Source organism: Mirounga leonina, unplaced genomic scaffold (genome assembly GCF_011800145.1).
Source record: "Mirounga leonina isolate KUSES-001 unplaced genomic scaffold, KU_Mleo_1.0 Mir_108, whole genome shotgun sequence".
NCBI classification, from domain to species: Eukaryota; Metazoa; Chordata; class Mammalia; order Carnivora; family Phocidae; genus Mirounga; species Mirounga leonina.
Genome location: NW_023270237.1, coordinates 5,222,365 through 5,245,674, shown reverse-complemented (window position 1 = coordinate 5,245,674; position 23,310 = coordinate 5,222,365). Strand labels below are relative to the sequence as shown.

The 23,310-nt window shown below is 39.3% G+C and overlaps 2 protein-coding genes across 3 annotated transcripts in view; one reads left to right on the top strand and one right to left on the bottom strand.

The window, feature by feature from the left end:
- LOC118019692 (receptor expression-enhancing protein 3) overlaps nt 1-16,257 on the bottom strand; it is a 99,180-nt gene extending 82,923 nt beyond the window's left edge. For both annotated transcript variants that reach the window (XM_035019110.1, XM_035019119.1), the window contains exon 1: nt 16,070-16,257. In XM_035019110.1, coding sequence (XP_034875001.1) covers nt 16,070-16,101 — 32 coding nt within the window. In that variant the 5' untranslated portion in view covers nt 16,102-16,257. The remainder of the gene's footprint in view (nt 1-16,069) is intronic.
- LOC118019659 (probable JmjC domain-containing histone demethylation protein 2C) overlaps nt 15,799-23,310 on the top strand; it is a 341,719-nt gene continuing 334,207 nt past the window's right edge. Inside the window, exon 1 of the mRNA XM_035019066.1 lies at nt 15,799-15,883. The gene's annotated coding sequence lies outside the window, so the exon portion shown is untranslated. The remainder of the gene's footprint in view (nt 15,884-23,310) is intronic.

The window sequence follows — 23,310 nt, the reverse complement described above, 5'->3', positions numbered from 1 at the left end:
TCTCTGATTTCCTTCTTCTTAAACCATTCTCACAAAATCCTCCAGGATTCCTCACTCAAATTGGCTAAAAAGTCCTCATGTTAAAAAAAAAAAAAAAAAAGTTATTCAAACTAAGTTGGCCACCATGTTGGTATTTCTGGGAGACTGCAAGGGTAGTACAGAACTATGGATAACTTTTAAAGTTAAAGCTAATAAATTTATTTACTTTGCATTTCCAAACTAGAAATCTCTGCACACAAATCTGCAAATCTACTAGCTAATCATATCCCAATCATGTTCCTGAGATGCTGCAAGGTTCTGAACGTCTAACTAACCAAGTGAACACAGCACATGGATGACAAGGGAGCGAGGGGAAAGCCTAACAGGCCAAATAAATCCTGGCCATCAGTGGGTGACAGATGTCTCAGCCAGATCACCCCCACAGCAATGCTGACCACATGGAAAATACAAAGCTCTCTCTGATTTTCCGTTTTCCTCCTTTTCTATAAATGAGGCTCAGCACGCCTAAGAAATCAGAGCTACATGTTGGTAAAAAATGTTACTATTAGACATTATTTCCCATTGATAGGTTCAGACCCATCCCAGATTCTAGGACTAACCTCACTTCCTTTGCAATAGTGGGGAATTGCTCTGAAACACATAAACTGGAAGTTAAATTAGCCATTAGGGAGTTTCAAGTAATGTAATATTTCTGATCAACTAAGCTCTTCAAATGGACAAGCAACATCGTTAGGAATACAAAGCAGACTACAGAGTTAAGACTATTATTCTACGTTTCATCACTAACACTCTCTTAGGTCTGTTTTAGTCTGGAAGTAGCTATAGTGAAGGCAAATGAATTTATACATTTTTCAGACATCGAGTTGCTTTTTATAGCAATATCCCACATATCAAATGGATAGACAAGAAAACTACTGTCATCTGAAAATAAGTGAGGGGAAAAAAAAAGAAACTCTTAAGTATTTATGTACCTACTTCTAGAACCTCAAAAATCCTTTGGATATGTAAGAAATTGGACATTCTTCATTGGACTCATACCAGCTTTGAGAAAAAGGACTAGAGTGAGCCTGCCTGGTGATTTCATAGGGGTTCTGGCCTTCTGTTCACAAACTCTTCATGACAGGTGCAGCCCCTTCCCTCCCTCCATCTGGGGCCTGGCTAAGCACTAAAACTGGCCTCTACACCAGCAAGAAGCATATGGGCTGGGACAGGGGCAGCATCTCCTTTCTAATGGTATCAGCTCCCCGTTGTCTAAGCTTGTCCCTTTAATTACTGTATCTTTGTCCTGACTTACTGTGTCAAGCATTTCTTCTTCTTCTTTTTAAGATTTAATTTATTTTAGAGAGAGAGAGAGAACCCTCAAGCAGACTCCCCACTGAGTAGAGAGCCCAACGTGGGTCTCGATCCCAGGACCAGACCCTGAAGGTCATGACCTGAGCTGAAATCAAGAGCTGCCACTTAGCTGACTGAGCCACCCAGGCACCCCAAGCATTTCTTTTTTTAAAATATTTTATTTATTTGACAGAGAGAGACACAGCGAGAGAACGAACACAAGCAGGAGGAGTGGGAGAGGGAGAAGCGGGCTTTCCGCGAAGCAGGGAGCCCGATGTGGGGCTTGATCCCAGGACCCTGGGACCATAACCTGAGCTGAAGGCAGACGCTTAACGACTGAGCCACTCAGGTGCCCCACCCCAAGCATTTCTTAAATGTAATAGTTGATACGAAGAAAATATGACACATACTTCTAAGTTATGAAGCACAATGAAGTGAACCAGTCATCCAAAATCAAGGCAGAATACCACCATTATCATTGCTTCTGAGCTTTTTCCTCTGCTAGGGTATTCCCTCAGAGTTGACTCTGATCCTAAAATTTGTGTTTCTCATTCTCTTTTCTTTTTGGAAGAATAGATTTGCCATATATGTATATATCTCATATACTGTTCAGTCTTACCTTTGTTGGGGTCTTTATTTATTTTTTTTAAAGATTTTATTCATTGATTTGAGAAAGAGAATGAGAGAGAGAGAGCACATGAGAGGGGGGAGGGTCAGAGGGAGAAGGAGAATCCCCGCTGAGCAGGGAGCCCGATGCGGGACTCGATCCTGGGACTCCAGGATCATGACCTGAGCCGAAGGCAGTCGCTTAACCAACTGAGCCACCTAGGCGCCCTGTTGGGGTCTTTAAAATGGTAACCTACTACATGTAATCCCATCTGGCTTGTTTTTCTTAAAAAACAAACAAAAAAAACCTCACTATAATTTCCCTAACAGTCATCCATGTTGATACTTGTAAGTGGTATCTCATTCAGCTTTACTGCTGTGTAATATTCCATTATGTAAATATAACCAACATTCAGTTACCCAGTCTCCTCTCCATGTAAACCAGTATTCTTGGTAGATTCTCCCTTTAAGAACTTTCCTATGAATATCCTTGTAAATGTCTCCTGCTGCAGGTAGAGGAACTGCTGGGTTACAGGGTATATGAATGATGAACACTGTTAGTTTCCAGAGCTGTTACATCTTCCTCTCATGCCATTCCCAAAAAATGTTGCTCTGCCCATCCTTGCCAACACTTGGCATTTTCAGACTTCTTAATTTTTGCAATGTAGAATGTGTGAAATGGAATTTCAATGTGGGCTTAATTTACATTTTCTTGAAAACTAATGAGTTTTGTGATTCTTTTTATATGTCTAGTTGCCATTGGTTTCATCTTCTAGGAGATGCCTTTTACTTTCGTCCCATTTTTTTTTTTTTAGATTGCTAACTTTCGTATTGATTTTAAGGAATCCTTTACATCTTCTATTATACTTTGTCATATATGTTACAAAACTGTCTGCATGCTTCACCCTCTCTGGGCCACAATTCTAGTGCTGGCTTCCATTACACCTTCCTTTCCAGCCCCCAAACTACTGAGGAATTGAGAAAACAGCAATATGGGTTTCCAAATAGAGTTTTAAAACACATATCCTAAAAAAGGATATTTAAAATAATGGGGTATTTTTTCACAGAGATTAGCAAAGATAAAATTGTCAGTGGCACAGGTGGGAGAAATACACAGTCAACTACCACTGTTGAGAATGTAAAGTGAATCTTGATCTTGTTAAGGGTGGTGATACATGAGTATACATATTTGACAAAACTCACTGAAATTACTGCATGCAAATTCTATTACACAGGTAGGTGGTATGGCATACTGGTTCAGGTCTGGTTCTAGAGTTAGACTGCCACTTCACTCTGTCACTTAGTAAGTTATTTCGCTTCTCTAAAGCCTCGGGTTTCTCAATGGCAAAATGGGGATAACAGCAGTATCTGTATTATTAGGGCCGTTGTGAGATATAAATGAAATTGTGTGAAAGTGCTTAGAATAATGCCTGATGGAGGAGCAGCATCAGACGTATGTTAGGATACATTTATCAATCATTTACAGTTTGTTGTAGGGTCTGAAAATTTCTCTACCAAATCATAACCGTAATGACATTCTCCTACATTTTCTTCTAAAAGTTTAAATATTTTAGTTTTCACATATAGGCAGGTAGTCCACTTGTAATTTATTTGAGTTTGCTGTGAAATAAGGATGTAATTTCATTCTTTTTTCTGAGAGATAACCAAATTTATTTTTTTTTAATTTTTAAAATTTTTTTAAAGATTTTATTTATTTATTTGAGAGAGAGAGAACGAGACAGAGAGCACGAGAGGGAGGAGGGTCAGAGGGAGAAGCAGACTCCCCGCTGAGCAGGGAGCCCGATGTGGGACTCGATCCCAGGACTCCAGGATCATGACCTGAGCCGAAGGCATTCGCTTAACCAACTGAGCCACCCAGGCGCCCCGAGAAAACCAAATTTATTGTTACCCATCCTTTCCCACTGATTTTGAATACTACTCTGTCACATCAGATTTCCACACGTGCTAGGTTAGTTTCTGGATTCTTGATTATGTTCCCTTAAGTTTATCATCCATCACTGCACCAATTCTACATTGTCTCAATTCCTACAACATTATAATCAATCTTGATATATAATAGGACAAGTCTTCCTTCTTGTTCTTTACAGCTGTCTTGTTGATTGCTGGGGTTTTGCTCTCTCCTGTGAACCTTAGATAATTAGATTCCATGAAAACAAAAACAATAAAAATCCTGTTGGAATCCCACTGAATTTATAGATTTAGTTTGGAAGAACTGATAATCATTAGCTAATACTGATCCACTAGCATGGGCTATCCATTTAGATCTTCTTTTAACTTTCATGTTTTACAACTTTATAGTTTTGTCCCCAGTGTTACAGACTCTATTCAGGAGAATGCAATCTGGGTACATTTACTGTCATTACTGACATATTTGAACCCATTTCCTGCATCTTTTTTTGATCCATATGTCCTCCATCCCCTGTCCTCTTTATTTTGGTCTTCTATATCCCAATAGCCTCCTTTTCCCCCCTCTGTTGGTTTGGAAACTATAGATAAATAACCTTTTAAATTGTTGTATCTTTGCATGTGACTAAGGCCATACCGTTGTCTCCTTGCCTTTATTGACAGTGAAAGGAAAAAGAAGAACTAGAGAAAAAGGTGAGAGAAACATAAAGGGGAGAACAAGAGACGTGAAGGCGTACTTTGAAGTGGGGAGCGGAACTGAACACTTGAAGGAATGGGGCTGCGTGATTTCCTTCCTCTTTCACATTTCTTAGTCATTCCAGGTAACCAAGGTCTGTTTTTATTGTAACTATTACTGTTAAAATGGCTTACCACTTTTGTTTTTCTGATTAGTTTTAGGTGAACTATTTTAGTTAAAGCACTACAAAAACGTGTCACTAGCAAAAATTTAAGGTCGGGGCACCTGGGTGGCTCAGTCGTTAAGCATCTGCCTTCAGCTCAGGTCATGATCCCAGGGTCCTGGGATCAAGCCCCACGTCGGGCTCCCTTCTCGACAGGAGGCCTGCCTCTCCCTCTCCCACTCCCCCTGCTTGTGTTCCCTCTCTTGCTGTGTCTCTCTCTGTCAGTTAAATAAATAAAAATCTTAAAAAAAAAAAAAAATTAAGGTAATGGGCTATAGATCTACTGGAAGACGGTACATTTTCTTTCTTAAACTTAGGAGACCATTTGAAACAAAGCAGTATTTGCATCATGTTTCACCACATAAAATAATACAAGACTTAAAATTTAAAAATTCCTAAAAAGTATTTAATCATGATAAGAAAGCATAAACTGTGTGTGTGTGGGGGGGGGTTATCTCCAATTTGTATTTCTATCATTTACTTGGCAAGGAAAAGACCAGATATCCTTTCAGAATATTTTTACACAAAGCTTTCAGGCCACTTTTCTCACATAATTTTATTTAACGCTTTAATGTTTTCAGGTTCTTTAGGATTTACACACTTCTAAGGCCCTTTTATATGGATCTAGGGGTGTATCTTTAAAGGGTACTTTTCCCTATCCATTAATGATCCATTAAACACCTTAAAACCACCATCATTTCTATTTGCAAGATTAACTTAGGTATATAAAATGAAAATTGAAAGGACTTATATTTCAGAAAACCAGAAATAAAAACTAAGGTTGATGAAAATTAATGATTTAAAAAAATGCAAATAAACAAACACTGAACAAACAACAATTAGGTTTGTTCAGCAATACTGAGATTAGTTGGTGTCCCCAAAAGAAAACAAAAACCGGGAGGCACAAAGCAGCAAAGAACTGATCATGGCAATTATGACCTCCATTAGACAAATATCACCAAATTCCCTTCTGTTCTCATATCTGCAATATCTTTAAATCCACACTCAAGAATGCCTACTGCCCACTGTTTGGGCCTCTGGAAGTTTAAACACAGAAAAGAGGGGCGCCTGGGTGGCTCAGTCGTTAAGCGTCTGCCTTCGGCTCAGGTCATGATCCCACAGTCCTGGGATCGAGCCCCACATCGGGCTCCCTGCTCCGCGGGAAGCCTGCTTCTCCCTCTCCCCTCCCTCTGCTTGTGTTCCCTCTCTCGCTGTGTCTCTCTCTGTCAAATAAATAAAAATCTTTTAAAAAAATAAAAAAATAAATAAAAGAATAAACACAGAAAAGAAGTCAGTTTATCTACTTTACAGTTTTGGTGAAGGTGTATTCTAAATTTTGGGACTCCTACTAAAGATTGGTGATTAAAGTTTGATGATGAAAAAGTGTCACATTAGCAGAATCTTTAGCATATAATTTATTCAGCGCTGTATACATTCATGTTATTTTTTAATGCCAAAGAACACCATTTATTAATCATTGCTAATATTCACACAATACAAGGGTAATGTATTCACTTATTTAAATATCCAAGTTTTTTTTTTACACCTTAGTTTTTTTTTTTTACACCTTAGATTTTTATTTTATTAAACTTTCTGAGTATAGCTGACACACGATGTTACATTAGTTTCAGGTGTGTAAGATGGTGATTCAATTCCTCTACAGCTTATGCTGTGCTCACCACAAGTGTAGCCAACATCTGTCACCATACAACCCCATTACAATACCATTGACTATATTCCCTATGCTGGGCCTTTTATTCCTATGACTTATTCACTCCATGCCTGGAAGCCTGTCTCCCACTCCTCTTCACCTATTTTGCCCATCCCCCCACCTTCCTTCTGTCAACCCTCAGTTTGTTCTTTGTAAATATCTAAGCAGTTTTATTAAATACAAAATACTTCACAGCTTCTCACAGAAAAGTAATTTATCTATGGCTCTCCGTAGGAAGCATACAAGTAATACAGGCAAGATCTTCAGTGAGGGTTCTACTCTCCTTTCCTGCCCCCAGTGACGGAGAACACACTGCTCTCATGAGGTTGTCAGTGTCAGTGGTGAACAACTCTGGGTATTAGAAAGCTTTCCCTTATATACTAAAATAAAACTGTCTTCCCTATAACATCCACCTATTGCCCTAACCTTATATCCACAGTAAGGGAAAAATCACTACTCTCTCTCCACGAGACAACCCTTAAATTAAGACAGTTATTTTCTTAGACATTAATTTTTCTCCTTTTCTCATCTAATCCCTAAAACTTCCCTGGCATTTTAGTTTTTCTCAGGATATGTAAAAGAGATTTTTTTTAAAAACATTTCTTTCTTTATTTTTTTAAAGATTTTATTTATTGGGGCGCCTGGGTGGCTCAGTCGTTAAGCGTCTGCCTTCGGCTCAGGTCATGGTCCCAGGGTCCTGGGATTGAGCCCCGCATCGGGCTCCCCGCTTGGCAGGAAGCTTGCTTCTCCCTCTCCCACTCCCCCTGCTTGTGTTTCCTCTCTCGCTGTGTCTCTCTCTGTCAAATAAATAAAATCTTAAAAAAATAAATAAAGATTTTATTTATTTATTTGAGAGAGAATGAGAGAGAGAACACGAGAGGGGAGAGGGTCAGAGGGAGAAGCAGACTCCCTGCTGAGCAGGGAGCCCAATGTGGTACTCGATCCTGGGACTCCAGGATCATGACCTGAGCTGAAGGCAGTCGCTTAACCAACTGAGACACCCAGGCGCCCCAAAGAGATTGTTGCAAGCTGAACTGTGCCCCTCCAAAGACGATATGAAGGAGCCCTAATCCCCACTACCTCAGAATATGACCTGACTTGGTAATCACGTTAAAATGAGGTAAGTAGTGTGGGCCCTCACCCAAAGAGACTTACGTTCCTTATCAAAAGGGGAAATCTGGACACAGAGACGTTCACAAAAATGAGGGCAGAGATGGGGGTGATGATCTATCAGCCAAGGAATGATAAAGACTGCCAGCAAACCACCAGAAGCTGAGAGTCTTGGAACAGATTCTCCCTCACAGCCCTCAGAAGGGAACCTATTGATACCCTCACCTTGACTTTTAGCTTCCAGAACTGTGAGACAACAGATTTCTGTTAATCAGGCCACCCAGTTTCCGGTATTTTGTTATAACAGCCCCAGCAACCTAATACATTTCTCAGAAATGTGACATGATAAAAAGTTAAGGAAATTTTCCACAGCAGAATGCTTGGTTTTGTTTATGGGTAAGAATAATTCTTTCCTAAAATAGACTTACCATTACTTGGAAACATAAATGCTCTCAGCAGTAATATATTTGGATACTTCCTGAAATTATGTTTTGAACTACTGGTTAGTACAAACCTATTATGTTTAGTTTTTTCCTATGACTTTTGCTTTCATGATTTCTCCAGTATCTCTGCTTTTGCAGAGCTGATAAAACTGTTGACAGTAAGAATAGAAAATAATGGTAACCCTTGGCTCTTTGTTCAAATCCTAATACCTGAACAACTGATTGGACCAAGAAAACTATAACCTGTAAACTACACTTTATTTACAAATTTAGAAAATAAGGAATATAAGAGTTGATGGGCAGAATATATGATTATATAAATTATTTTCAAAGTATACTGTATCAGTGATTTTCATCAATTTTGGGAACTTCTCTGTAAATACTGAAATAGAAATTAATTTTGAAATACTAAAAAAAATTAAGATCTGCAACAATATTTCATATAGAAAATTCTTAAGCAAGAGATATCCTGAGATGCTTATGAATTCCCAAATATCATTATAGCCTGTAATTTCTCCCACAAAGTACATTGGAGCAGCAAACAAAGCCATTTTCAAATGGAAATGCTGAGCAGACTGTGCCTTGTAAGGGATCACTCCAGTTGAACTTTCTGTAATGATGGAAATGTTTTACTTCTGTGCTGTCCAATAAGCTCGAATGCCTACTGAGCAGTGAAATGTGGCTAGTGTGACTGAGGAACTTAATGTTTAACTACCTAAATAGCCACAACGGTCTAGTGCCTACCATATACATTTTTTAAGATTTTATTTTTTATTTTATTCATTTGAGAGAGAGAGAAAGAGACAGAGAGGATGAGCAGGAGGAGGGGCAGAGGGAGAGGGGAAGCCAACACCCCACTGAGCAGGGAGCTCCATCCCAGGACCCTGAGACCATGACCTGAGCCAAAGCCAGAGGCTTAACCAACTGAGCCACCCAGGTGCCTGTTGCCACCATACTGAACAGCACAGCTTCTAGGTTCATTCCCTTCCATACATATTTTTCTTCTCTTTTCATTTAACACAGTAGTTCTCAGCCAGTGGCAATTCTGCCCACTAGGTAACATATGGCACTATCTGGAGACATTTTTGGCTGTCATAACTGGGAGGTGTCAATGGCATCTAGTGGGGAGAGGCCAGGGATGCTGTTAAACATCCTACAGTGAACAGGACAGGCATCCCCAAGAAGTGATTATCCAGTCCAAAATGTCAAAAGTGCTAGATTAAGAAGCCTAGACATATTTAAAAGATCTTCAAATGAAATTAAAAATACTTTGCATATCAATATGAATGGCTGTATAATATTCTAACATTAGTCTGCTCTTAAAATCTTTTGCCACTGTTCAATATTTCCATCTCAACTGCTGTTTTGTCTGTCCACAATCTCTTAGCAAGTACACTACTTCAGTCATAGTGGCCTCTGTATATTTCACATGCCTGAAGCTGATAATTTTACTTCAGTAATAGGGATAAGTATGCAGAAACCCTTAACTGTTTTGTAAACATGAAGACATTTATAACACAGGAACTTTTACTTTTAGCCTTTCATTTAACTTCAGAAATACATGAAAGGGCTAGTTTAGTGCAAAGGCATAATCGATGACATAAAGAGCTCATGTTCTGCTAACAAAGACTCAGCAGTAACCTTTTTCCACTCGACAAAACAGTAATATATTTAAGACATTTAAATTACCTATTTATGCCATTATTTTGTAAGACACCCTTTATTTGAACATTATAATCTATACCAAAAGTGGAGAATAGAAAAATCGCCATCCTAATATAAAAAAAAAGAAAAAAGAAAAATCACCATCCTTAAAGGGTTCAAAAATCCAGTGGAAGAAGAAATAGTTAATATAGCCACAGTCACAAAAAACGAACAAAGGCAAATTGTTTCTGAAATGAAGGCTCATAAAGGAATCTTGTTGGAAGTTCTGGCCTATGCAATGAAAACAAGACCCAATAGTTTAGGATGTGTTTTCTGTCTTATCGAAGGAAACAGAAAAGATGACCTCTTACAGGGCGTTCATGACAAATTATATTTTTTAGATTTTAACATGTTCAATTTCCTTGAAAATGTTGCTCCTATTTACCTTATTTCTCATTGCCTCACTGCAATTTCTGTAAGTATTCTATTCTTAGATGCAACTCCTAAACATTTCAGTTATTCACATGATAAATCTCATCAAAACTGGAAAATAAAATCTACCTTAACCTAATTAAAAGATGATAAATTTAGCCATCACTGAGATTTTACAACCATTTAAAAGTATGTAAAGCACATATCAAGAAAGAAAAATATCACTTATAAATTGTGACTGCCCTCAAACTTCCACAAAGATTTAAAAATTACTCAAGATGTTTTTCATTAATCCTACATGATCTTAACACACAAAAGGGAGAAACAGGGTGCTATTACAATAATGCATTTAGGAGATGATGCTAGCTTGGACTAGAGTAACATAAGTAAAGCTGGTGAAAACTGTGGGGATCCTGTGTATATTTTGAAGGTAGAGCCAATAAGATTTGCTGTAAGATTCAATGCAGGCAATGAGAGAAAAACTGGAATCAAGGATAATCCCAGGGTTTTTGGCCTGACCTGCTGGAAGGACTAAGTTGTCATTAACTGAGCTGGTTCAGGCTGCCAGGGGAGCCAGACTGGGAAGGAAATTCAGCAGCTCAGTTTTGGATATCTTAAGTTCTAGATGACTTTTGGATGTTTCCAAGTAAAGTAGGCACCTGAAAATATGTATGATTGAGTTCAGCACAGAGGTATGGGTTGGAGATGTGAATCATGAAAGTCCTCATAGAAAAGAGAAAAAAAATCTTGGAACTGAGCTCCTGGACCTGCCAACTTTAAGAAGTCGGGCATGTGGAGGAATGTGGCAAGGGAGACAGAGAGGGGTGCGGCCAAGGGAGTTATGAAGAATACACAAACAAGGTTTCTTGGAAACCAACTGAAGAAAGCACTTCAAGGACAGAGTGAGCAACTGTACCAAAAGCTCCTGATAAGTTAGATGAGGACCAAACAATTTGGTCACATGGAGGTCACCTCTTGACCTAGAAAATGGCAATTTCAGTGGAGTGGTTGGTGGCAAAGCCTACATGATGTGGGTTGGAGAGTGACTCAAAGGAGAGGAAGTGGAGAAAGTGTATATATAGACTGTTCTTTTGAGGAGTTTTTACTTTAAAGTGGGGAAGGTGAGAAATGGGATAATAAGATGAAAAGTAGGCTGAAAGAATTTTTTGTTAAATGGGAGAAATAAGAGCATGTTTGCTGACAAAGATCTAGGAGAGAGGGAAAACATGCTGGAAAGAAGGGGGAAAACTGCTGAAGCATGGTTTTTAAGGTACATAATTTAGACTTTAAAGACACCCATTAAATATAATCAAAGAGGATCAATCTACTTCTGCCAGATAATAAAATTATGGCAAAACAAATATAAGTGTTATTAATGTAAAAAGGGAAATACAGACATATGGAATTAAAAAGGCAGTCTCCAAATTAATCCAATTCTATATGAGAAAGTAGTACTTATCAAATACCTAGAGTAATTAGTATTCTATATTTAGAAGTGAAAAAGAAATCACAACATAAAAAAAAAGTTGAACTGTAAACTATAAATTCTCTTTACAACTAAAAAATAGTATCTAAAGAGAAGTGTAGATTGAGAAATATTTAAATCAAATAAGACTTAAGGTTAAGTAAGGAGCTCAGACAAACAAGTAAATTATCAAGTAACCAAGAGATAAATGGGTAAAGTACATACAGACTATTTGTACAACAGCAGATACAATAAATATCAGGACAAATATTAAATCTTGCTAATAGTAAAATGCAAAAGAAAACAATGAGATCTGTTACTAAATATAAAACACCCAAATCTGGCTACACTGTGAGACAGACAGTAATCATACATTGTTCATGGCAATGTAAAATATTAACATTCTTTTGGATAGCAATTTGGCAATTCATATCAATAGTCAGAAAAATATTCATAGCCTTTGACTCAAATACTCCCCTTGGATATTCAGCCTAAGAAAATACTTAAAGAAAAAAATATATATAAATGATGTTCACTATAGCATTATAATTATATTAACATTAGTTATGATAATGAAATAGTAAGAATGATCTAAAAGCAAAATTAAAAAAAATGAATGGCTATGAAAATTATGAATTTTGGGCTGATTACAGAAGAGATAAAATATAATTTCAGAGAACACAGATGATGCTTAAAATATAGTAAGAATAATATAAAACTTTTTTTTTTACTATACTCTAATTACAACTATGTCACCTACAACGAGACAAAGAAAAATGTAAACTGAAAACAGTTTAAACATTCAGTATGCTGGGATTGTAGGGGAATATGTTCTTCCTTGTTCTGATAACAACTACTGAATACATACCATGTGTCCAATGCTGAACTATAAACAATTTTGTATATGGACACATTTAATCCTATGGGTAGGTTATAGCCAATAAATGGCAGAGCTGATATATGAATTCAGGCAGTCTTTTATCCTGATCTTAACCACATGATATATACCCAAATTAAGAAAAGTTAGAAAAGTGGGATTTCTCTCATCCTGTTAAGTCATGTTTCAAAAGGTAAGGTATAGGTAATCACAAATGAACGAAATATCACGTGGTAATCTCAGACTACTATCCCTTAATAATTGCTAACTAACTTTTCAATCTTGCCTGCAAAGTTAAAAATGACTTTAAGCAGAATGGAAAAACAAAACAAAATAAAACCATTTCATACCATTACAGAATGCTAGAGCTGTACGGGAAAGTTTAGATTACCAGATCCCTTTACCTCTACGAAGAAACTGAGGTCTCTAATCAGTGAGGGGCTAACTCAAGGTCATTCAGGTGGTTAATATAACTAAAACTAGTTCTAAATTCCAGGTTTCTTGATGATAGCCCAATGGTATTTCTTTCTATACTATCTTATTCCCCTCCCCCATAAAAAAAAATCTATATCCACTATGTTTTAAGTGCAGAATAAATGCCTGGCAGCACATCTAGTGTGTTTTAGTTAAACTAATCTCTACAATAGTTTTAATAGTGGTTTAATATTATAACCACATTAAGAAGAAGATGGTGAGGGGTGCCTGGTGGCTCAGTCGTTAAGCGTCTGCCTTCGGCTCAGGTCATGATGCTGGGGTCCTGGGATCGAGCCCTACATCGGATTGGGCTCCCTGCTCGGCGGGAAGCCTGCTTCTCCCTCTCCCACTCCCCCTGTTTGTGTTCCCTCTCTCGCTGTCTCTCTGTCAAATAAATAAATAAATTCTTAAAAAAAAAAAAAAAAAAAAAAGATGGTGAAGCTCAGTTGAGTGTAGCACATTGCCCAGCAGCATTAATTGGCATCCAGATCTGATTCCAAAGCCAGTGTTCTTCCTACGATATCTACCACATGGTCTGGGGAGAAAGGGCTCATGCACACAGGGAGCTCTGATTATGGAAGTTCCTTGTGTTCTCTGCCCATGCCACCAAAGGTTCACATTGAGAGAACTGTCTGATCTTTTTTAGGCTCAGGACTAGCTGGCTGTACCAGTGGGTTAAAAAGAATGTAAATAAATTCTATCTCCTGGCATGAAAAAAAGTTTCCAAGTGTGTGTTGATCCTGGGATTGGGCTTTTGTGTCCCTTTGGTACAATCAAGGGAGTAGAAAACATTTAGTGCTTAGAGACTGAGAAATTGAGAAGCATAGGGGCAAAATATAATGATGCTTATATTCTTGACAGATGTGCTTTCTAGTATCCTAATGGTTCAATGGCTCATGAAATACAATTCCATGACCTTTTTGCTCCCTCACGTTTTTGTTTCTTTTCTTCTGCCTCACACTTCAAATTCCATAGATTCTAGCACTGCAGGCTTTAATCTCCTCTCTCCAGACAGGAAGCCCCCTAAGTGGGCTCCCTGTCTTCAGTGTTTCTTGATTTACAACCATCTCACTCAGCAAGGGAGAGAATCTTCCAAAAGCAAAGCCACCACTGCCTAACAAAATTTATCACTTTTTCCTTAAATTCCTTGAAAACAGCCCTACTCTACCTTTCCAGCTCTCTCTCTCTCTCCAGTCCTCAAGTTCCCTGTAACTAATCTGGGCTTTCCCTCCTCTGTGCTTTGGCTCACAATGATCCCTTTATCTGGAATCCTTTACTCTTTCATCTTTGGCTGTCTAAATTCAGACGGTCCTTTAAGGTCCATCTCAAATGTAATCTCCCTTGTTTTTTCTAATTCTCCAACCAGATATCATTCCCTCCTTATCTAACCCCTATAGCACTGGGTGTAACTCTTACAAGACTTGACATTGTCACCTGTATTGTAGGTATCCGTGTATCTGAACTGTTCCATTAACATCAACACTGTGTTACTAACTTTTGTGTTATAGGTAGCACCTAGAAAAGACTTTCATATTTACAATCAACGATCAAAAACAATTTGAGTTGAGTCATGCAAAGTACTTCACAATTTTCTGTTAAAAAAAGAAAACTGGTCAAAGGAAACCAGAGCTAAAAAAAAAAATAGTACAGCTACTTAATGGGGCACTTCATTTTCTAGGTGCAGACACAACACTTGATATACATCTACTAGGTCAAGAAAGGTATGCCTGTATTATGTAAATGACTCAAAGGCTTAAAAAGGCTAAAAAAAAAAATCTGAAGACATCTGTAGTATGCTTTTATTTCCTTTTAGTTCTGTACGGATGAACGCAGGAAGCTCTGAAGCTTTAAATCTAGAAACTGTAGGGAGGTAGGACAAACTTCATTAAAACAATCAAATATTAAATTCAGAAGGCTATTGCAAATCAGGTTGAATAGTAAATCAGGTTGAACAGAGCTATTAAGTGACTGATTCACTCTCAAACAAAAAAAACAAAACTCGCAGAAAATTTAGCTCCTTCTTCGCAGTGAAAAACAAAATTTGAAATTCTGGTAATGTTATTTTTTCCACATTCTAAAGCTAATCGGAGAAGCCTGCTGCCTCACAAAAACATTTCATAAAGGTACTGAGGTAATACTACTCCTACAGAGATCATGAATAATGAACCGACGGGCCCCTGGCTGTACCCACGTCATTGTTTACTTTGTGACTTTTTTTTTTTTTTTGAAGAGCTGGGGGGTAAGGTGAGGAGGATGGGAGAAAATCAGTTTAAATTGTAGTCAAATACTTTTGGTGGAGTTGCGGTGTTTTGTTTTTTTTCCTTATGGACCTGTAGCACTTGTTGATAAGAGCACAATGAAATTAACCGATAATTTGAGAAAAGGCAACAGGCACCTGCAGCCTCTCAATCACTTAGCCAACATTTCAGACAAGATAGGGCCAAATTCTGCGATCTGGGCGAACAAGCGGGTGTCACCATTCCATAGGAGCGTCTTTCTAGGTAAGCTGTAAATCTTGGGGCAACTGGGACCTCTCCCAAAGATCTGAGCTAGGAGCGGTCTCAGGTTTTTAGACAAATCTCTCCTCCTACCACACGTGACCGAATGGCATTCGGCCGCCTAGAGAAACACCGCACCGCACCAACCGCGGGATACAAAGGCTCAACGCCGCCGCCGCCGCCGCCGCCGCCGCCGCATCCTTTGGAGGATCGCTGGGCCTCCCGCGCTCAGCGTCTGCGGAGCCTGCGCAGGGCGCCGCCGCGAGGCGCGCCGCTCCCGGGCCCACAGGGCGGTGCCGCGCAGCGCGGGGAGCGGGAGCGGGGAGCGCGCGCCGCCTGCTTTGCGCGCCCGCCCGCCCAACGCCTCGGGAGCAGGGCCGCTGCGCCGCACGCAGCCCGGTCGCGCCGCACCGCTGCCGCCGGGCCTTCGTCCGCCGCAGGGAGCCCCGCAGCGACGTGGACCAGGGTGAGGAGGCCGAGGGCCCCCAGCCCCCGGGCAGGCCCGAGGCCAGGCCAGCCCACCCCAGCCCCCCTCTGCCCACCTCTGCCCACCTCTGCCCAGGCCTGGGCCTTCCCCTCTCCTAGCCCCTGCCCCTCCCTACGCCTTCCCCGGGACTTGCGCGGGCGGCGGGGCGTCGTGAGCTGCACTTACACCACGGCTCTGGAGATCATCCAGGACACCATCTTCCCGGGGGCTTGGACCCCGCCTCGGGGGCGGGTGGGCGCCGAGCGTGGCGGACCAGGCCGCCAACGGCAGGCCGCGCGCTCGCCGGCTCCTCGCGCTCCCCGGGGCCGCGCTGGCGCCCTCGGGAGCCGGGCCGGGTGTATGCGCGCTGCGGCCCGAGCTGCGCGGCGGTCGGTCCCCCGCCCGTCCCCGCCCGCGGCCGAGCCGCCGCCGAGCCAGCCGGCCCCGCCCCTGCACTCCGCTGATAGGCGGCGGCGGCGGCGGGGCGCGTCGGCCGAGGCCGGGTCTGGGCGGCCGTGGTCCGGGGGCTGGGCGGTCTGGACCCCGGCCGGCGCCGGGAAGCCTCGCGGCCCCGGAACCCTGAGCTCGAACCTCCACCTTCCTTTTCTTTACATCCCTGGGACGCCCACCTGGCGTGGAGGGGAAGAGGGGATAGCGGGGGGCTGAGGCAGGGGACTTGTGGGTGCGGGTTGTGACTATGTGTGTGTATGGGTGTGAAAAAATATCAGGAACTCTTAGTCCGATAGACTCCTCTGAATCAGGCCCTAGAATCTGGGGAAGCAAGATTTTGAGATGTGTGTAGCCATATCCGGTGTCTCCACCGTTCACTGGGGCCCAGCGTCCTGGGCATCCTCAAAGTACGGCATTTTAAGGGAAACGTCGGGAGGATCCTCGCACAGGCCTCGGTGTATACCAGGAGTCGCGTGGTGCGTGGTGTGTGGTGCAGTGCGGGGAGGGGGCAGAGGAGCGTGGCTTTGGATTTCATGTTCGCAGCAGTGGGTGTATCGATATCACTGTTCTGGGCCTCTCAGAGCACCTTTGCAATCACGACATCTGCAAAGCCTGTTTTACGAACACACGTCTGAGCCTGCCAGATACTCAAAGTAAAAACTGGGCCTGGGATTCCTGACCTCTGTTATTTACAGTTTTCTTTTTGGGGGGAGGTTGGGTTACTGCTTACTCCTTGCAGTTCTTGCCGATAGCATAATTTCAGGAGATAGGATTTAAAAACAGTTTTTTGGTGGCAATACCAAATTGAGAAACTGATCTTCAAGTTTAGTCTTGCCTTTTTTTTTTTTTTTCCCCAGTTCAGAGGACAGTAAAAGGTAATTCTAATATTCAGATGGTACAAGGAATAAAGGATGAAATGTCGGCTTCAAGCCTTTAATTAAAGTCCTAGAAATTAGCTTATTTTGTGACCATGTAATTTATTCTTTTTGTTCCTCAGTTTCCCCATAGTAAAAAGGGACTAATAATACTGTAGCTTACCTCTTGCCTTCCAGAGTGACATGAGGCACTGCTAAATAACATGTTTAGGAAGTTCTCCAACTTACTTGGAAGAAGATTGAGGGCATATATAAGATTATTAAGTTCCCAGGTTCAATAAATTTAGTAATATTTTTATTAAGACTTGAGCTCAGAAGTTGCTTTCTACTTTAGGGTTAGGTTCTTTTTGTTGTTTACTCATATTAAGAATATATGTTTTAGTTTCAGGGATCTCGTTAATGAAAATTTGTAATTGTTTGGAATCTTTTATTTTGGTCTATTCAGCATTCTTTGGGGATCAGGTGTGTCACATAAGCACCAGTTTTCTGGAAAACTCTCTTGCCCAATAAAATTCAAACTCATATGAATAGCATTTAAATCCATCCATGAACAGGTCCTGAGATGTTGTTAGAGCCTGAGTTTTTACTGCCTTCCCAACCCTTTTGGACCCCTACCCTTTCCCTAGCTCTCTTCTCTGAACAAGTTGTATCTACATGCCCAGCACCTTTGCCCACACTTCATTTTTTCTTTAATGATTTGCTCTCCATTCTCTACCTATCAGAATCTTTGTTTTTCAGAGTACTGTGCCATGAGGATGTTCTTGATTTTCCCCAGTGAAAATTATTCGTAATTTTTCCTAGGCTCCCATAATTTATTAGTTGAATTTCTATTTAATGTCTATTTCATTCTGCTTTATATTATGGCTGTTTTACTGATGTCTAACTTACTGGATGGTAAAATGTTTGAGGACAGATATAGTATATTAGATATCTTTGTGTTTTCCAAGTCTGTAGAATAGGACAATTGCCCAAGGAAAGTTTGAAAAGTTTGTTAGTACAGACACTCTGTTAAGTATTGGAGCTTTATGAAATTTCAGCTATGTACTGTAGAAGTCTCTTAAAGATGTCTTTCTTGTGTTCTTAATATGGGGGTCATCATTCTGAATATTATTTCACTGCATTGACTGTAATATATGCCTTCAGGGGTTGCAGAGATATTAGGACTGTTGGTTTCTCTCTAAAATGTCCCTAGGCTGCTGTGTGTTAAATTTCATTTTGTATGCTTATTTTGTCTTCAGACTCTTCCATATTCATATCACTTTTTGCTGTTCTCAATCTGGAACAGCCTCCTTCTTTATACATTTCAATATGCCATGTGCTGGAAACCACCTGCCCTGTGCTAAGCACATGTTGTTGAATCAACCTTTACAACCCAAAAAGCGTAGGTAGTGTTTATCCCCATTTGATATACTGGAAACTGAGGTTTTGAGTGCTCACTGCCAATGACCTTATAGGTCATAGGTGACACAACTGGAACTAGTCCACGCTTCCTGAGTGTTCTTGACATTATACTGTGATAGTTGAATTGTGACTAAGGAAGTGGGTCCAGATGGGGGGTGCCCTCTTGGAGGAAGTTGGGAAGCAGATTTTTTGTTTGGTGGTGATTGGGGCTAATCACTAGCATTTAATGGGTGGGGACTAGGGATGTTATACTTTTTGCAATGCAGAGGCTAACCCGAACAAAGAATGTTCCCATATTATTTCCACATGCAAATGTTGTGTGAAAGGAAGATTTGTTTTGTTCACAACTTGACCAAGAGTTGTTTTCAGTTTTGGAAAATTGTATTACAAACCATTTTGCTGTCATATTCATGTACTAATTACTTTTATATGTCTTCTAGTTCAGTTTTGTTTCAGGATTAACATTGAAATACTTATAAATTATTTTCATTTTCCTTTTACATTTATATTTAGGATATATGGCTTTGCTTGAAGTTGTTTGTAAGGAAGATTGTTATTAATTTCATTTCAGGGTGATAATGCAGAAGTTGGAAAATATTTTATGGAGGGGAAACACTGAATTTGATAAGGTTGAGAGTTGTTAGGCTAAATTCATCTGATGAATCTCTTACGGAAAGTTCCCAGATTTTAGTAGTAGGTGTTTCTTTCTTTTTTTTTTTAGACAGACTTGATAGTTCTATTCTCGTAATTTACATTTGTAATTACAAACCTTTGGTCAAAGAAATAGCCAGCCCCACATGATTTGGTGGGCAAATACTTTCAAACATTTAAAGAAGAAATAATGCTAGATCTTAAACCAAGCATTTAAGAAACAGTAGATGAAAGAACGTTCTCCAACTCAATTTATGAAACCAACATTACCCTATCCAGAACCAGACAAGGGCAATTTCAAAAAAAAAAATGAAAAAGAATATCACAGGGCAATGTACCTCGATATAGATGTGAAAATCCTTAACAAATACTAGGCAAGCTGAATGCAGCAATATCTAAAAGATATAATATACAATGACCAAGTAGATTTATCCCAAGAGTGCATGTTCAGTTTAACATTTGAAAACAAGTGATGTATATAGTAGTAGGTGTTTCTAATCTGTGTATTGGGCGGGATCTTGGATGGTAGAGATCTTCTAGTAGGTGGCCATTGAAAAGTGCTTCATGATGTGAGGCAAGGCTCTAGAGACTTGGGAGCAAAGGAAATACATTACCTGCGGCCTAGAAGCTTTTAAAGTGTTGTCTCATTTGACGTATTTGAGATCACTTGTATAGAAAATAGAAAATTATTTCTACTAAATTTTTTTTTTAACATATCACTAGTATTCATTTGTTGTGCTGTGGAGTGCTTCCTTCATTGTATTATATGAAGACACTTTTCTGTGGGTATTGAATTTAACATGGTGGGAAGCAGCATATTTAGGGCAAAGGACCTTCTATCAGACCTATTTCTGCTCTTGATAATGTGATGTTTGGCAAGTCAGTCTGTTTCCTTTTAAATAGGGTTGATAATGTTATCAAATGCAAGGGGTTTTAAAACTTAAAGCTAATTAGAGACTCTATTAAAAGAATTGCTTTTTCTTCTACATCTTCACTTAGTGTTCTACATCTTCACTTAGATATGTAGATTGTGCATCTTGTACGTGTTAAAGGAATTCATTTATTAGAAAAAAAAAGAGAGTAGGAAAGTACCTAGGAGAGCAGGTACTGAGAGCAGAATTACATGGTACAGAGATAGTATCTAATTTGTGTAATTATTAATGAGTATGCCAGTGGTACTAAATACTAGGTCACTTTCCCCTTCCTACTGGAGGAGTATTTTCAAGTGCTTGAAAATATTTTTTATTTGGAGGAAGGCTAAAATTAAATGAGTCTACCTTAATAGTTATTTAGAAATTAGTGTGAGGGAGAGGGTCCTAAAGAGAATGACTTAAAGGGTGAACCTATTCTTTTTCCATCTTCTGCTAGATGAGTATTTCTTTTATTTTAGCCAGTTCGCCATACCATAGTATTATGGTGACTACAGAGGTCAAATTTGCCATCCAACATTGAAATAAAATTACAAAGAAAAGTAATATTCAAAATACAATAATCAGATTGCAGGAGAATGGAAAGATGAGATTCTGAAGAAGATGAAAGCAAAATATGTCTGTGGTGGCTGGATCTAGGGAACACCCATAGTAAGGAATTGACAATATCTGAAGTTCTTATACATTTGAAGTAGTAGCTTTACTTACGATAATTAAGGATTTATACAGAACTTTTTTTCCCCTTCAGTCATTTGTTTGACCGTGTTAAATGGCAGAGAAACACATAGCGTCAGCCATATTTGGGGCACTTTCACTATTCATTTAAAATAGAATAGATTAAATCATAGTTCCTAGTTTTAAAATTGAGGTAGATCCATGATTTCAAGTATTGTTCAGGTGCATACAGGGGTTGTGGTGTAATTTGCAGAAAGCTGAAATATTTGATAATTCCACCAGGTATATTAAGCAGACCTTAACAAATTTTTTATTGATGTTTTTGAGTGGTAATTCAAAGCACATGGAATAAAATTCACAAAGGTAAACAATGAAGTTAGTCTTTTACTGCCCATCTCCAGCTATTCAGTTCCCTTCACAGGCTGTCTGTGTTGCCAATGTTTTGTTTTTGTTTTTGTTTTTTGCAAGAGCAAAGTCTAGAAACAGACTCAGCTATTATATATAGGCATTTAGTCTAAGATAAAGGTGGAATTTTAGATTAGTTGAAACATGATGGATTTCTTTGGTAAATGATTTTGTGACAGCCAGCCATTTAATAAAACCTGAAGACAAAGTAATTCCTGATGGATAAGAAATGTAAACATAAAAACTAAAAGTGCCATAAAAATGCAAAAAGAATATATACATGAAGGTAATATGATCTTGATGGTGGAAAGGCCTCTCAAAGCATGTGATAAAATCAGAAACCAAAAGGGCAAATTTCATAGACTTGATTACATAAGAATTTAAAACTTCCTGCTTCCAAAAACGATATAAATGGGATTTCAAGACGAATGATAAACTGGGAAAAAATATTTGTAAAGCCAGACAAAGGGTTAATAATCTTACTATATAAAGTACAACACAACAAAACAAATAAAAAAACATTAATTAAAAATATAATCTCAAAACTTGGAATCTCTGGTTTCCAGTCTAGCATGTAAAGAAGGACCTTAGGAATTGCCACTCTATCCTAACAATAAGTAAAAAGCTGAACTAAAAAAATCAACTTATAGATTCTTCAGGGAAATGAAGTCACAGGGTAAACTGCTGCCCTGAAAATTGGAGTGACAGGAAGATACAGGGAATCATAGCTTACTAAAGCAGAAACCTCTGCAGCAACCAGGGCCCGGTAGGAAAACCTAAACTATAATTGATGAATCCAGAGGCTCAGTGTGAACAACTCTGAGAGTTAGAAACTGCAAGAGAATCTAGTCATGGGGGACATCCACACTTTGGTGAGTTTTACCTCCAGGAGTTCTACCAGGTCATCACAGTTAATATTGGAGAAAAATACCCTGTGTTTTCTAGCAGAAGGAGGGGAAAGGAACCATTTCAAAATAAACCAGAGTATTCTGCTTTTCTTAGCAAGACAGGCTCTCAGGAGAAACTGTTTTACCAGAGCCTAACCTAAGTGAGGGAAGGCAAATACCCAACATCAACCAGCTCTAGTCTTCCACCTGGGGTAAGGGAAAAACTCTATTTGAGCTCATCTAGACATACATGTAGGGAAAGGGAAATACATAACCCCTGCTATCCTGTCTCAACTCTGGGGAGTTGGAAAGGTAGGGACTGAGAAGCATTGATGAAATTCACAGAACTCACTGAAAAACTGACACCTAATCATAGGACTGGAAAATGCCTCCCCCAAGCACCACCATACCACTACATTGCTAAAGACGTATTTACCACAGTTCTTTAACCAAGTGTATCATGTCTGCCTTTTCAACAAAAAATACAAGGCATACTAAAAGACAAAAAATACAGAGACTGAGCAATTATCAGAACTAGATTCAGATATGGAAGGAATGTTGGAATTACCAGACCAGGATTTTTTTTTTTTAAAGATGACTAATAAGATAAGGATTTTAATGGAAAAAGTAGACACATGCAAGAATAAATGGATAATGTAAGCAGAGGTGGAAATTCTAAGAAAGAATAAAATAAATATTAGATTAAAAATACTTTAACAGAGACAAAGAATGTCTTTGATGGGCTCATTACTAGACTGGACACAGCTGAGGAAAGAATCTCTGAACTTAAGGATATGACAATAGAAAATTTCAAAATTGAAGAGTAAAGAGGAAAAAAAAATTGAAAAAAGCAGACCAGAACATCCAAAAACTGTGGGACAACTACAAAAGGTATAGCATACATGTAATGTGAATACTAGGCGGAGAATAAAGGAAGAGAAGCAATATTTGAGGCAATTACAACGGAGAATTTCCTCAAATTAATGTCAGACAGTAAATCACAGAACCAGGAAGCTTAGATAGAGAATACCAAACAGGATAAATGTCAAAAAAAAAAAAGCACAAAAAAACCAAAAACCCAAAACCCTACACCTAGGCATAATATATTTAAACTTCAGAAAATCAATGGTAAAGAGAATAATCTTAAAAGAAGC